The 16621-nt window shown below is 35.7% G+C and overlaps 1 protein-coding gene across 1 annotated transcript in view; it reads left to right on the top strand.

Annotated features, from left to right (window-relative positions):
• The window catches only part of DPP4 (dipeptidyl peptidase 4), a 94446-nt gene that overhangs the window by 59898 nt on the left and 17927 nt on the right, over nt 1-16621 (top strand). Inside the window, exons 13-20 of the mRNA XM_049773366.1 lie at nt 1201-1308; nt 1596-1663; nt 2560-2613; nt 2950-3071; nt 5029-5076; nt 5366-5464; nt 8332-8401; nt 13446-13640. Of these exons, the coding sequence (XP_049629323.1) occupies nt 1201-1308; nt 1596-1663; nt 2560-2613; nt 2950-3071; nt 5029-5076; nt 5366-5464; nt 8332-8401; nt 13446-13640 (764 nt within the window). The remainder of the gene's footprint in view (nt 1-1200; nt 1309-1595; nt 1664-2559; nt 2614-2949; nt 3072-5028; nt 5077-5365; nt 5465-8331; nt 8402-13445; nt 13641-16621) is intronic.

Here is a 16621-nt window from a genome sequence, read left to right as displayed (position 1 = left end):
CTGGGTGCATTCACACGTCCTTTTTCTTCAGGCATGGATTGGGCAGAGGGGAGAGGTTTGCCAACATGAAAAGTGGTTTCCTCCATGGCAAGAGACATGCTACACTTCCTCACGACTCTTTGAAAAAAATATGTTTTTTCCTCTCTGTATTTAACCAGACAGATGCCACTTTTCACACATTTCTACTAGGCACAACTCCATCCAGGGGAAACAGGGAAATGTATTAAAAAGATAAGACTGTGAACACAGGTCTAGAGAGGAGAATGTGTTTCAAAGCTCTGTAATGAGAACACCAAGTGTACTGCACGCCCCAGCTTGCTCCATAAATGAATCCACTTTAAATCACTAAATAGAAAAGGGAAGCATTTTTCTTTCTTCCCCAAATGGGAGCTGATGAGAGAGGATGCATCGAGGTTGAAATGAACCAACAATTTTAAAAGACCATCTCCTACCTGCTCTCAATGTAGTCAGGAAATTGTAATTGTAAAGTGACAGATTCCTTTTAGGCTGGGATATTCTTTCTGCTGAAATTACAGTATGTTCTGAGAAATGTCCTTTTATCAAACTGTAAAAAATGTAAATTTTGCTTTGTATTTTCATACAACTATTTAATAATTTGTTGAGCCTATCTTTTAAAATGTACAGGCTTATCATAAAAATAACTATATGTATATTTCTCTAAGAACTATATGATAGACAGTTTTTAGAGTCTCTAGTCCAGGAATGGTTAAAGATTTTCCAAGTCTAACTTCAAAGAAAAAAAGTATCAAAAGTGGAGGGAAATTACTAACTACCAATGTGAAACAGTAATCTAATAATATATTTAAAGCAGACACATTGGTGACACTTGGAACGTTTACTTCTTATAACTGAGCTGAGATGCTAATGCAAATTTATAGCTCCAAGTCTTTGTTATAAGGACTATATCATGGGATAACAGTAACCAACTCTATATATTGAATATCCTGTGGAAACTTCTTTACCTTCTGTCATTTACCCCTCACAGAAAATTCCCTATGAATTAGATCTTTTTGTCTATATTTTCTAAAAAGAGAATTTTCTTTTAAAACACTATTTTGTTTTGCATGTAAGTCAGTCAAGGGTTTTGAGTATTGAAAGAAATTGGAAGAACTGTCTGAAACTAAATGTGTTCTGACGTTAGACTAATATGCTTTAATATAATAATTTTTTAATTTTTAGTTTAGGCCTGCAGAACCATACTTTACCTCTGATGGAAAAAATTTCTATAAGATTATTAGCAATGAAGATGGCTACAAGCATATTTGTTATTTCCAAGTAAATCAGCCAGTGAGTATCTGACATTATTAATTATTTTGTATTTTGGATTGATCTTGTTTCTTTTCTTTCTTTTTTTTTTTCTCTTTTTAAACTAACTTTGTGGAAATCATTTGGCAACACTTGATGAATGTGTATAAATGGACTAATTCAAATTTTTCTGGTTGTATATGTACAAGGTAGGATGAAGAAAAGTAGAACATCTGAGAATATTTAATTTCTTGAATTCAATGGTTTAATCTTTCTCTTAACTATTAGAAAAAATCTAATAAGCTTCTATTTTTTTTAAATCCCATCAGAACTGCACATTTGTTACAAGAGGACCCTGGGAAGTCATAGGGATAGAAGCTCTTTCAAATAATTATTTGTGAGTATTCTAAAGTCAATAATCAATCAAATATAATCTTTGTAATTACTCCCTCTTTGCCCAGAAATAGTGAAAAAATCTTCTACAAATAAAGAGTCGTCTATTTGGAACGTGTTCAGAACTTTTTTCTTTTATAACATACGGAAGCCTTAATGATTTTCACATATGTTGAGCAGATTTGATACCATGCCACCAAGCGGCTCTACCTCTTGCTCTTACCTGTTTTCCATGAGAAGAGCTATAGCCTCTTTTTCCTGCACATCTTGGAACTTTGAACTTTGAATTCAGAAAAATCTTGTTAAATGTCAGTCTGCACAAGATTTTGGGAAGGTTTAGACAGGCAATTTTATCTGTCCATGCTCTTATTCTACTCAGGAAAACAGAGAGCTTTGCAGAATAAGTCAGCTACAAAACATGGGCTGGTGGGAAGGATTTTTAATAAATTCATTGGTAGTTTTATAATTCTTTCTGGTCTCAATAAAGAGGACTACTGCCACTTTTGAAGTGGCTCTCAGAAAAATGGGGTCCCAACTGTCCTGTGTTATGAAACAGAAACTGAAAAACTCAATGGTTGTCATATTTTTATAAGAAATACATATTATTTTTCACTTTAATTAAGGTAGAAATTTCTGAATTTAGACGCTTTAGTCTTCTAATAAAAGAAAAAAAGAATAGAAATAAAAAGAAAAAAGAGAAGGAAAACAAAAAAGAATGCCCTATTTATATATGGTGGTGAAAAATGGTGATAAGTGGCAAAGAGAACAATGAAAAAAGAGGGTCAAATACTAATGCAGAAGCATGTGTGTGTGCGCTAATGCTGGTGGTAAAGCCAGATGAAATGAGCTTATTTTTCTTGATAACACAATTAATAGATACTTTATATGTTTTCTTTCCAGATACTATATTAGCAACCAAAATAAAGACATGCCCGGTGGACGAAATCTTTATAAGTAAGAACTCTATTTTGTTGTAGTTTTAGCTGATGAAAATTGCTGGGCTCTTTTTCATTTTTAATTTGTCTTAACTATCATTAAATTTTAATTATACAGAGTTCTTTTATAAATTAATCGTCATGTCAAAAATGATAACCTTATTAGATGTTTTGCAATGTCTCCAAACAATAGAATGTTCGAGATTATTATATATTAATTTGATGATATATTTCAGATGAACTTTTTTGAAGTTGATTTGGCATTTAACCCTTAAAACTAAAATATGTCATTATTTCATTTGTTCCTATCATTTATCCTTATATCAAGCACTTAATTCCATCATTGACTTTATAGAATCCAACAGAATGACTACACGAAAGTGACATGCGTTAGCTGTGAGCTGAATCCAGTAAGATGTCAGTACTATTCTGCATCATTTAGCAAAGAGGCAAAGTACTACCAACTCCTCTGCTCTGGTAAGTCAGATCCCCGATGAGGGAAGAAGCAGGTATATCTCTCTGATCAGGTAATTGCCCTCCCTTAGCTTTCTGTTGTCTCCCTCTCCCTTCCTAGGCTGACAGCTATAACGTTCTTGCCATCCTCTTTTTTTGTTTTTGTTTTTGTTTTTGGGTCACACCCGACAACGCTCAGGGTTTACTCCTGACTCTATGCTCAGAAATCGTTCTTGGCAGGCTCGGGAAACCATATGGCATGCCAGGATTCGAATCACCGTCCTTCTGCATGCATGAAAAATGCCTTACCTCCATGCTATCTCTCCAGCCCCTTTTGCCATCTTCTTGACTAACTCTCCCCTCCCTCCGGCTTCCTTTTATGTGTCTAGTTTCAGCCCTGCTTAGTGTCTTGTTCAAGGAGTTCTTGAAGTCATATAAGTTCCCTTTCTTTACTTTTGTTTATGTGCTTAGTTTACTACAAATCCTTCTCCCTTTAAACCAAGAGATTTATTGACTTGATTAGGACAAAATGCACGCACAGCGTCTCATGTGCACACACACACACACACACACACACACACGCACGCACACGCACGCACAAGCACACGCACACGCGTGCACAGGAACTTATGTCTAATAGACGCACTTTTTCCTTATCTGAGCATGTTGTATTTTTATTGTATTGTTTTATGCACTTAACCCTATAAGTAAGAAAGTGTATGGGGAGGCCTCTTGTCACCTAATTGCTCACTGCTCCATCTTCTGTTATTATTGTTATTGTTTTCTTTATTGTCAGTGAAAAAACCTGGGCAAGAAGAGGCAATATGGCTGCCATAGGTCATACAGCCAGAAGAGACCCAGCAAGCTTCCAATAGAGGCTTATAGTCCTCAGCCATCTGAAACATGCTGAAACTGGTGCTAAGTTACCAGTCCATCACTAAAAGGAAATCTCTAAAGCATTTCTCTGAACTTTTTTTTTTTACCAATGTGTTTTACTTAGCATTATTTTTAACATGCTTTATTATGCTGTTTTTAGTTCTCGTTCATTGGGCAGGTATTTTATATGAGGCACAGTGCTAAAGGCTTTATTTTTATCACCTTGTCTTCTCCTTAAGAAAATTTTATAATGTGGATATTATCAATCACATCTTATATTATGAGATGATTTAAGCCTTGATACATTGTCCTTAATCACACAAAAGGTAGGACAGGGTTCAAATTCAGATTTGTATAATGCCTTTACTGTGATTGCAAGCCAATATAAAAATTAATATTAACATCCACAAGGATCAAAATTAAAGAGCTCACGAAATAGCTTTTCTATACATTACCTTCCTCTGTGCAACTACCACAGTTGGGCTAAATAGTGAAGATATGTACTTGTGAGAAAAACACTTTTGCATGCCAGAAAGGAATTACTTATCCAAGTCAGGCACTGTGCAGATGTGCTGCCAAGCTCCAGGACTCAGAGGAGGAATAGCAGGAGGGAAATCCACCTCCCCCAACCTCTACACACCACACCACACACCACACAAACACACACACACACACACACACACAGAGGTGACACTGGCTACCATAAGGTAAGCAAAGTCTGAAACCTAATATGTGATTACCCAGGAATCAGATCACTCAGTTTTAGAGCAGGAAAGGCTCTCAGCTGTGAGGGAGCCTGGGAGGCCTGTTTTACAGATGTGGGATTGGACAGAGATGATCCTGGGCTCTAGGCATTAAGCAGTGTCAGAGGTTCATTTCCTGTTTCATTCTACCCGATTTTTCTAAGTATATATGTATATCCTTAAATTGCATTTGTTTTAGGAAATTGGAGGAAAAGCTGAGTTCTTTATCCGGGAATGGTTATATGATCAAAGTTAAATGCTATCAAACTATAAGAGATCTATGGTAGGAAATGTTTTTGAAACCTATGCTGCTTTTTCTCTTGTAACTCATAAAAAATATTTTTTTCTGATTATGTTACCAGGTCCTGAACTACCCCGCTTTACTCTGCATAGAAGCTCAGATGATAAAGGTATTTTCTCATATTCATCAACTTTATAGAAATTATGTATGAAAGAAATTGAGCTTTTCGTCATTGACTTTTTAGGAATTATGGGTGAATAGGATTGAGATATATTTAGGATAGTATGTTTTTCCTGGGCTCCAGAGTGTTTTTTGTAGTACTTTGAACACAAGGCTTTTACAACCTGAAATATGCAGTGCCTTTAATAAAAAGCCATTAGTTCATTAGTACCTTGCACAGCCAAAATTCTTCAGATTTTAATGATGAATTACTCTTTTCTTTTTCTCTATTTATTTAGAAATAAGAGTCCTGGAAGATAATGAAGTTTTGAATATAACACTGAAAGATATCCAGATGCCCTTAAAAAAATTGGACACTATTACTTTGCATGGAACAAGTAAGATAAATTTTTCTTGAAACACAACTTTTCATTTAAAAAAAGACAAAAGAAAAAATATATACCTGTGTTGAACTAAAGCCGTGCAACAGGTAGGGTGTTTGCAATGCATGCAGCGAACCTGGGTTCCAGCCCCAGCACCACACTGTTCCCCCAAATCTTACCAGGAGTAATCCCTGAACACTTCTGGGTATGGCAAAAAATAAACTAACTACAAAAATACTAGTGAATGGGCTGGAGATATAGGATAGTGGGTAAGGCAGCATCACATTCCCAGCACTACATAGATTCTCCAAGTACTACCAGGAGAATTCCCTGTACACAGCTGGGTAAGGACACAATATAAACAAAAAATTAAACAAAATAAACAAAAACATTTTTGTGAAGATTGCTTTACAATTAAGATTGCTATCATAAGGACTACTTTTTTTTTTTTTTTTTTTGGTTTTTGGGTCACACCCGGCAGTGCTCAGGGGTTACTCCTGGCTCTACACTTAGAAACTGCGCCTGACAGGCTCGGGGGACCATATGGGATGCCGGGATTCAAACCATTGTCCTTCTGCATGCAAGGCAAATGCCTTACCTCCATGCTATCTCTCTGGCCCCTAGGACTACAATTTTTATCATATTTTGTGTGAAGAAACAATAGTGGCCTGTATGAAATATGTCTGTTTAGAGGACAGATATTTGGGAAAATGCATTATTATTTCTTTACTTTCATCCCATTAGTAGCTCTAGTCTCTTGTTAGGTGTGAATTGGATATGTCTTTTAAATGGGGAAGGTTAGCGAGAGTTTTCTAGTTCTAGAATGCCAACAGGACTTGATGTCAAAGAGGCTTAGCTGTAGTACTCTTTCATTTAGTAAAGATTTGGCAGACCCTAAAGTTTTCAGGGTCTGGGAACCACAGATGTATGGCTAACATGATGAGGAATATAATGTATTGCCAATTGGGGAGGCTCCAGCTGAAAGGTAGGAAAGAAGGACATGTGAGTTTGGATTAAGTTTAAAGTTACAATTAGGGTAGGCTTTGGATTAGGAGTTATGAGGGGATAAAAGGGAACAAAAAAATAGGTGGCATGTGGGATTGTAAACCTTTTTGCTCCCCTCCAAAGAAAATTCGGCAGCTTTAAAAAGCTATAACTGAATCAGTAAATCACTTAAAGTCACAGAGATGAGTATTAAGATTAGAGGTGGGAATGAAAGATATTTTTGTTGTTGTTGTTTTTGTTTTTTGTTTTTGAGCCACACCCGGCTGTGCTCAGGGGTTACCCCTGGCTTTGTGCACAGCAATAGCTCCTGGCAGGCTGGGGGACCACATGGGATGCCGGAATCAAACCCAGGTTTGTCCCGGTTCGGCCACAAGCAAGGCAAATATCCTACCGCTGTGCTATCGCTCCAGTCCCGGGTATCAAGTATTAAGTATTAAGTTTAGAGGTGAGCTCAAATAGAAGGATTGGGGTATTCAGTAAAATGAAATCAACTAGAGGCCAAAGCGATAGTCCAACTGGTTGGGTGCCTGCCTTGCATTTGGCTGACCTGGGTTAAATCCCCAGCACTCTTATACTCTCAAAGTCTACTAGAAGTGCTCTTGAGTGCAGAATTAGGAGTAACCTACAAGCATAGCTGGATGTGGCCTCAAAGCAAAACACATTATCAGGGGCCAGAATGATCTCACAGCAGGTAGGGTATTTGCCTTGAATGCGGCTGAACCAGGTTCCCTGGATTGATCCCTGGCATCCCATGTGGTCCTATGTGCCTGCCAGGAGTGATTTCTGAGTGCCACTAGGTATGCCCCCCCCCAAAAAAAAACCCTACATAATTAGTTCATAGTCTGACTTTCTGTTGAGATATAATAAAATATCAATTTATTCATGAAAGTATAGTTCATCAAACAAAATTAAATGATTCAAATAGATAATTGAAATTATCTATATAAATGTTTATTCCTAAAACTTCTTTATTTTTAACTTACAACTAAAATAATTCTAACCAAGTGCTGGAGACATAGTATAGAGGTAAGGCACTGCCTTGCATACTGGGTTTGATCCCAATATTCCATATGGTCTGCTGAGACTCCCAGGAGCAGGAGAGACCCCAAAATAAATATAACAAACAGAAAATGAATACAAATGTAAGAAAGAATCAGCTATAAAAGTCGTATTTTTCTCATGGGTTAAACCTTTTGAAAATAAAGATATTAATATTAATACTAATACTAATAAATTTATTTGTTTAAGTCTTCATCTAAATTTGGGATCAAAGAAAACTCATTGTTTTGGGACAAATTTTGTTAAATTGACATTAAATTAAGCACAGAGAAATAAACAGATCTGTGAAGATCGTATATGACATACACCAGAGTTTGGTCTATATAAACTTGATTTTAATTAAAAATGGGAACTCAGCTTTAAGGTCTGAGATGGCAATAGAATTATAAAAATGTTATTAAATCAAAATGTTAAAATAGAGTTGAGGCCAACTAACAATCTTGAACATCTTCAAGAAAAATTTAAAAGGGGAAAACATTTTGGAGGAAAACTTAGAACATAAGCCATAAACAAACTAGATAAGTAGATCAGATGCCAAAGAAGAAAATCATAAAAACAAAACATTAGCAATTCTAAGATGTACTTTTATTTTAAAAGCCTCTAATGCATTTAGTAGATATATGAGAAAAAAACTTTATTGCTTTTATCATAACTAGAATTTAACCTGCCAAATAATATTTTTATATCATACAAACATGCTTATTTCCTTATTTTTCTAGTAGAAAAAATATTAAACTTACCTAAGAATTACAACTTAGATATAAGGAATTAAAATCATAATAATTGTTCTCACTATGCTAATTTTCCTGTTTGTTCAGAATTTTGGTATCAGATGATTTTGCCTCCTCATTTTGATGAATCCAAAAAATATCCTCTGCTAATAGACGTGTAAGTATTTAAGAAGAAGGAATAAATCATAAGTTGACTTATTTTTTCCCCATGCAGTGCATTTTGCTCAACAATGGTGAATCTTCCTGAATTCTGGTCAACTACTAGTTTTCTAATTTTATCTTGCTAGTTTTCAATCACAGAGTTAAAACAAATTCAAAGCTGTATGTTCTACCATATTTCTAATAGAGATCTATTTCTCTGACCTCCAAGTAACTCCAAAGAAATTTTCAAGTATCTATTTTCATCTATACCTTTTGGAAATTTTAATAACCAAGAATTAGGTATTAACAGCCTTGACTTTATTTTAATTTTCAAACTCTCCTATTCATTGTGTGGCTATTAAGGATGTTTTAAGTATCTTTTGCTTTAATTATTCCAATATCATTGCATTGTATTATTTATTTCACATTTTGTGAAGATTAGATGTGTTTTTATGTGTTATTATTTATCTTAATTTAAACTTCTCTGAATCTTAGAGAAAGTTCTGAAATCATAAGTCATATCATATGAATAATGTGAACTCATAAAATCTATTATGACAACTTTGTAAAACAATTTTGTAATTTTTAGAAATGTAGTTTTCAATCCTAAAATTACCTGACCTCATGCTTAGACCACAATACTGTTTTTCCTGTCCAAGCTTGCCTTTCTCCCTTTATTAAGAACAAAATAAATCAGCAAATGTGTTGAATAAATACTCCATGCCAGGCAATTTGTCATGTTTCATTGACAACAGTGAAGATGAAAACTTTTATTGAGCCCAGGATAAAGAAGATAAAACTTACACTCAAGCATAATTACTTTTCTATTGCTACTAGTACTAAAACAATAGGAAAGGTGCATATGAATTACTGTCATGCAAAGTCTTTCATTCAAATTTAATTGAATTTACAAAAATGTATACACCAGACATTAAAACTTAAAGAAAGAAAACTATATTCTATTTTATGTTGTGAGAATTAAACCCAACATGAAGATAAGTACTCTGCTACTGAGCTATATTTTTGGCCAAGTAGAAAGTATTTTAAACTTCCAGATGAACTATTCCCTTTTCATTGAACTTAATTTTGGTTATATGGCACTAATTGGCTTTAGGTATTAAACCATATAATTTTTTTTTAAAAAAAAGGTTATTAGGGGCTGGCAAGGTGGCGCTAGAGGTAAGGTGTCTGCCTTGCAAGCACTAGCCAAGGAAGGACCACGGTTCGATCCCCTGGCGTCCCATATGGTCCCCAAGCCAGGGGCAATTTCTTTTTTTTTTTTTTTTTTTTTGGTTTTGGGGCCACACCCGGCGGTGCTCAGGAGTTACTCCTGGCTGTCTGCTCAGAAACAGCTCCTGGCAGGCACGGGGGACCATATGGGACACCGGGATTCAAACCAACCACCTTAGGTCCTGGATTAGCTACTGTGCTATCTCTCTGGGCCCAGGGGCAATTTCTGAGCGCTTAGCCTGGAGTAACCCTTGAGCATCAAAAGGGTGTGGCCCAAAAAACCAAAAAAAAAAAAAAAAAAAGGTTATTAGAAAAGAATATTTTATCTTTTTTATTTCAAATAAGTAATAATTACACTCCCTTTCACTAAAATACTTTTTAAAAGTAAATGAAACATACTTTACAGTTTTTTCTTTAGTATATCTTTAGATGTCTACTTTTTTGCTTTTCATTTTCTTAAAATAAATTTGTTTATTTTTATTTATTTTTTTTTAGAAATAAGTCATTTGAATTTATTTTAGAAGTCAATTAAGCAAAAATGGCCACAAAACTTAACAACTATAAGTGTTTTTTGGGGGGCTGGAGCAGTGGCACAAGCAGTAAGATGTCTGCCTTGCCCACGCTAGCCTAGGACGGACCACACTTTGTTCCTCCAGCATCCCATATGGTTCTCCAAGACAGGGGCGATTTCTCAGTAACCCCTGAGAATCACTGGATGTGGCCCAAAAACCAAAAAAAAAAGTTAAGTATTTTTCATGATATAAATGTTTCAATACTCAAATGAAGTGAATACTATTCAAATGTCTGACATTTAACAGACCATAGAAAGTCACTTCTTTAGGTTCAGCAAATTATAGGTCTTGATTCAGGCCCAGTAACATAATTCTGACTTGAAGAAATAATACAAAAAGGTATGGCTGGACAACAGCTCAGGAAATTCATAACCTTGTAATCAGTTTCGTGAGAAGTTTTAGAGATTCTTTAAAAGACTAGACAATATACTCAACACTATACTGAGTGTGGTATTCACTTATGGTATTTATGGTTTCCATATAATATGTTAAGAAAATGTGTTTATTTCTAGCTTGCTGAAGGATTTTATACCTTTTTGATAATGAATTAGTGGTTTTTTAATATATTTGTATATATATATTTGTTGTTTGTTCTTTTGTTCCTTTTTTTTGGGGGGGGTCACACCTGGCAGACTCCTGGCTCTGCTCTCAGGAATCACTCCTGGCAAACTTGGGAAACTATATGGGATGCCAGGGTTTGAATCACCATCCATCCTGGATTGGCTACATGCAAGGCAAACACCCTGCCGCTGTGCTATCTCTCCAGCTCTTAAATACATATTTTAAAAATTGGGGGATGGGTGTGCCAGACTCAGCAAAGTTTAAGGGTTACTTCTGGCTCTGCACTCATGGATTACTCCTAACAGTGCTCAGGAGACTATATGGGATACCTAGGATTGAAACTGGCTCGACTCCATGCAAGGCAAGTGCCTTACCTACTGTACTGTTGCTCCAATCTGCTCCAACATTCATTTATATGTGTATCTATTCAGATTATTATTTTTGTACCTGTAGAGAATGTTTTTTACAAACCATTACTTATTTCAGTTACCTAAGCATTATTTATGATGTTATATTTTTAACTTTTAAATTTATAAGAATATGAATCTTATAGCTTATATTCCTTTTTTTAGGATAAAACAGACTTTTATAGGTCTATTCGGATATTTTTCCTTAAAATTTTCTTAATTCTCATCTCTTTATTCTTACTATTTCATATTAATTTTAAAAATATATTAAAATAGAATTATTCACACTACCAATTTTTTAAACTTATATGCCTACAGAGCCAGAGCCATAGTATAGTAGGTAGGGCTACTTTTACACTTTCAGTCCTCAGCATTGCATATGATCTTCCAAGCCCTACCAGGAGTAAGCCCTAAGCACAGTAGGAGGTGGCCTCCAAACAAGCAAATACAAAAGCAAAGCTTATATGCTTACAAAAAGAGAAAGATGTAGGGTTGAAAATATATTTTCTAGCTTATCATTGATATATAAATTTGTGAAATTTCAATTTAGCTTTATCCATTTATATGAGTGTAGGTACCACCGCCTCCAGAATCATTTTTAAATAATTCTCTCAGAGCTGGAGAGATAGAACAGAAGATAGAATGCTTGTATGCATTAGGCAAATCTAGGTTTGATCCCTGGCACCCCAATGGCCCCTAAGCACCATCAAAATAATTTCTGATGAAGAGTCAGGAGTAAACCCCTGAGCATCATCTGGGGTGCTCCAAAACAAAAATAAAATTTTAAAAATATCTCTCATAAAGAAAGAGTAATAGAACAACAAAAAATAAATTCATTGGAACTGAAGTTTTTTTTTTTTAAAGTAAGATTACATGTGATGGGAGATAGTTGCAAAGGGTTCTTGGAACACTAAAGGAGGGACAGGCTATCTGAAGATGACTGTGGTTATTAGAATGATGTACTTATGAAAAAGTTAATTAACAGTATTATAAACCCCAATACCTCAGTAAAATTGGTTAAAATATGACAAGGATGTTTATTAAAGCATTTGATGCTAATATTAAGGCTAGCTATTACTCTTCTACATTTATCAATAAAAGGACATATCCAATTATCTTGACAATTTTATTTATTAAAAAGTAAGGTAAGGCATTTGCCTTGCATGCAGAAGGTCAGAGGCTCGAATCCCCACATCCCAATATGGTCCCCTGAGCCTGCCAGGAGCGATTTCTGAGCATAGAGCCAAGAGGAACCCCTGAGCACTGCCGGGTATGACCCAAAAACCAAAACCCCAAAAAAAATAAATGTATTAACTTTTCCAAGAAATATATGCATATATCTTTCTTTTTACTGTTTAAAATTTTATAATATATTACTTTAAAGTAATTTAGTATTTATTTAAAAATAGAATTCTTTTGCCTGTCAGAAATAAGAAGAAGGATACATTAGCAAAGGCATCTGAGAAAGACTTGTCTAATTCTGGTGGAGGTGAAGATTGGGAAGAAAAGAAAGCACGTAGGAGCAGGGAAAGATTTTCAGAGATCGGTGTCCAGAAATACTAAAACTGGTGCCAAGACAGCATGTTAAAATGATATGCAAAGAAATTTAGGGAGCTGTTTTGACTCACAGCTGGAAATTATACCATTCCAGGACAATTGTTTGTGCTTCTCTATGGGAGTGAAGTATGTAGAGGCACAGAATTAAATTTGTTAATAAATAGAATGCCCAATGATTTATTTCTTTCTCCATATAAGTGCTAAATATGTATTCTTTCACACTTTGGGTCATCTCACAATAATTTATAGAATATTAATGTGCACTACTATTATGAGACAAATATAATACTTATTACTTAGTAGATTCCTTAAGAAATTTCAACCTAGGAAATTTACTTGCATTTTAAGAGTGTTTGTAAATAAAATGTAAAGATATATTTGGAGCTGTATTTGTTGTTAACATTTTTTCCTCGCACAATTTCTCTCACCCAACTATTAGAGAATTTATTTCTTGGATTTCAAAGGTATATATTACTTAGAAAAGAGGCCTATGAAGTCTGTGTTTGATAACCATCTTCAAAGACAGAGTTGACAGGCATGCTTTAAAAAAACACCAACATTGCCGTCGCGTTGCCAAATTTTAGAGGACACTGGTGGACACCCTGGTGGCTGGCATAATTTCAGACTATTGATCAAGAATGTGCAGACTATTGTCCAGGGGATAACAAAAACAAACACTTGGTTATTGGATTCCAGAAGTCCAAAAATGCTAACGATTTATAATTTTTCACAGGTATGCAGGCCCCTGTAGTCAAAAAGCAGATGCAACCTTCAGACTCAACTGGGCTACTTACCTTGCAAGCACAGAAAACATTATAGTAGCAAGCTTTGATGGCAGAGGAAGTGGTTACCAAGGAGATAAAATCATGCATTCAATCTACAGAAGACTGGGAACATTTGAAGTAGAAGATCAAATCGGAGCAGCCAGGTGAGTAACTAACGTTGAATTCAAAAGTTATCTGAATTTTTCTTCCTTCAGTTTACAGACGTTGATAAAGGCCAGCCCTACTAGAATTTGAGTGAGAAGACTGTGGACAGTTTTGTTAAGAGCTGGTTAACTGGGGGCCAGAGAGATAGCATGGAGGTAAGGTGTTTACCTTGCATGCAGAAGGTCGGTGGTTCGAATTCCGGCATCCCATATGATTCCCTAAGCCTGCCAGGAGCGATTTCTGAGCATAGAGCCAGGAGTAACCCCTGAGCATTGCCGGGTGTGACCCAAAAACCAAAAAAAAAAAAAAAAAAAAAAAAAAAAAAGAGCTGGTTAACTCGAGGGCTGGAGCTATAGCACAGTGGGTATGGCATTTGCCTTGCATGTGGCTGACCCAGTTTCGATTCCCAGCATTCCATATGGTCCTCCGATCCTCCAAGAAATAACTTCTTTTTTTAAAAGGTTATTTATTTATTTATTTATTTATTTATTTATTTATTTATTTAGGGATTTTGGGTCACACCTGGTGGCGCTCAGGGGTTACTCCTGGCTCTCTGTTCAGAAATTGCTCCTGGCAGGCACGGGGGACTATATGGGTTGCAGGGATTCGAATCACTGTTGATCCTGGGCTGGCTGCTTGCAAGACAAATTGCCTATCACTGTGCTATCTCTCTGCTGCCCCCTCGCCCCCAAGAAATGATTTCTGAGCATAGAGCCAGGACTAATTCCTCAGTGCCACCAGGTGTGGCCCCTAAAAAGAAGAGTAGGTTCATTCCTCAATTTAGTTACTATTGGGATTTTGTTTGTGTCTTTTGGGGACCACACCCAGCAGTGGTCAGGGATTACTCCTGGTTCTTCACTGGAAGTTCTTAGGGGCTTGAATTTAGGTCAGATTCTTGCTAAGAATTGAATTTAGGTCAAGTGTGTGCAAATTGAGCACCCTACACCTTGTAATATCTCTCTGGCCCTTCAATTTAAAGTGTAGAGGTTTTAGAGTGTCGGTATGAATTTGTAATCTTGAGGTACATTTTTTGCGAAGATGTCAGAGAGATCTTAGATATTATAGATTGAAATGTATGTGTTGATTTTTACAGAGTTTTAAAGAAAACATTTCTAGATTCCTCTAGAAAAGATATTGACAAATGTGCTACCACCTACAAGGAACAGACTGGAAATTCATTAATTACATTGACCAACTGAGATATAAATGTACCTCTAAAAAAGTAATTAAACACACATAAACAAGCAAAGCACCACCAAATATAATTAGAGGAGTCCAGTGCATGTAACACTGTAGGAGGGTGACAGCTCAGTCCTAGGAGAGCTCAGATATTTTAGATGAGGTAATTCTTCTGCTGTAGCAGGGGCTGAGGGGAAACAGAAACTGGCACATGGTTCCACATTGTTCATAATTATGAGCTTCTTTAAGTATTTATCATGTCTCATTCTTGTGCTGTTTTAACATAAAGCCTACATAAATGTGATCTGGCTTAAGAGAGATTTCAATTATAAATGCTGATTATGAGGAACATACATATAAAATAAAAAATGTTTTACTTGGCATTATCATTGCAGCTGCATAGGAAATTTGTGAGATGGATCTTCAAAGCCTAAAGATTTGAGATGAGAAGAAATGATCATTAACTAAAATAACAGGATTTTAAGCCACACCTCATTATAACTCCTACACTTGTTAAGTGGAAAATTCACCTTGTAAATGGAAAATGCATTTCTATGAGCAACTGATTAAATGTCTAAGGAAACATAGCCATAATAGATTGTTTAACATTGTAAATGACTTCCTCTCAATGGAAGAAAATATATTTTTAAGGAAAGGAATTTTAAAATGACAAATTTAGAATATCCATGACCTCATATTAAAGTTAGTAATTAGACAATACAGATTTGGTCTAGTTATATTTTAAAACTGGTTATTTACATTTGTGTTCCATGAAAGACAATAATTTTACCAGGGCATGTCAAATTGTTGATGAAAGTTCTAAAATTTTATAGTGAAGAATCCACAATATACAACTCTGGCTATCAATACAGTTTGAGGTACAAAGAGAGATACTCGCAGAAAAATTTAGGTAACTGTGCAGGGCAGCAATATGCTGCTTGGTCCTGCTTAGACTCTGCAATATGGAATCTCTAGGGCCGCACGGAGTGCTGCTCAAGGGGTCTCCAGAGTGATGCAGGGAGGGGGCTGCTACATTGTCCTGTGGTGCTAAGGTTGAACCAGAGTCAAGGGCTTACATAAATAGGTCTGTATGCCCTGAGCCCTAACTCTTGCTCTACCACCCAGCTCTTAAATGCCATTTTGGCAACTATAAAGAATGCTACAGAACATAGATGCTGATGAGTGGAATCAAACAAGTATGCAAGTGTACATCTTGCATGACCTATTACCTAATTTATTTTCAATTCAATCTAAGCACAAATTTATTTAAATTTTGTTTTTTGTTTGTTTGTTTTTGGGCCACACCTGGTGATGCTCAGGGGTTAAACCTGGTTATGCACTCAGAAATCGCTCCTGATTTGGGGGACTATATGGGACACCAGGGGATCGAACCGTGGTTTGTCCTAGGTCAGCTACGTGTAAGGGAACACCCTACTGCTGCACTACCACTCTGACCCATATTTTTAGAGTTTTTTTAATATTAATTATCTGAGATAAGCCCAAGAGAAATATCAATTGCAAGCAAAAAATTTTCAAAGTCACATATAAGGCAATACAAGTGTTCTCTACCCTCTTCAGTATCACAAAACAGTCTCATTTGATAAATTTATTTTTTTAATTCAGTTTTTTCTACTCTGGTAATGTGATTTACAACCATTTCTATGTTATTATTTTATATTTGCATTGCTAAACAAACAGCATAGTCATAGTGACAATAACACCCTCCTACCCCTCTCTGTTCCAAGGTCCCTTCTTCCTCAGCCTTTGCAGCTTCACTTCATTGTTAAAAGATTCCATTTTT

Source organism: Suncus etruscus, chromosome 5 (assembly GCF_024139225.1).
Source record: "Suncus etruscus isolate mSunEtr1 chromosome 5, mSunEtr1.pri.cur, whole genome shotgun sequence".
NCBI lineage: Eukaryota > Metazoa > Chordata > Mammalia > Eulipotyphla > Soricidae > Suncus > Suncus etruscus.
The sequence above is the reverse complement of the archived record's forward strand: the minus strand, read 5'-3'. Positions and strand labels throughout refer to the sequence as shown.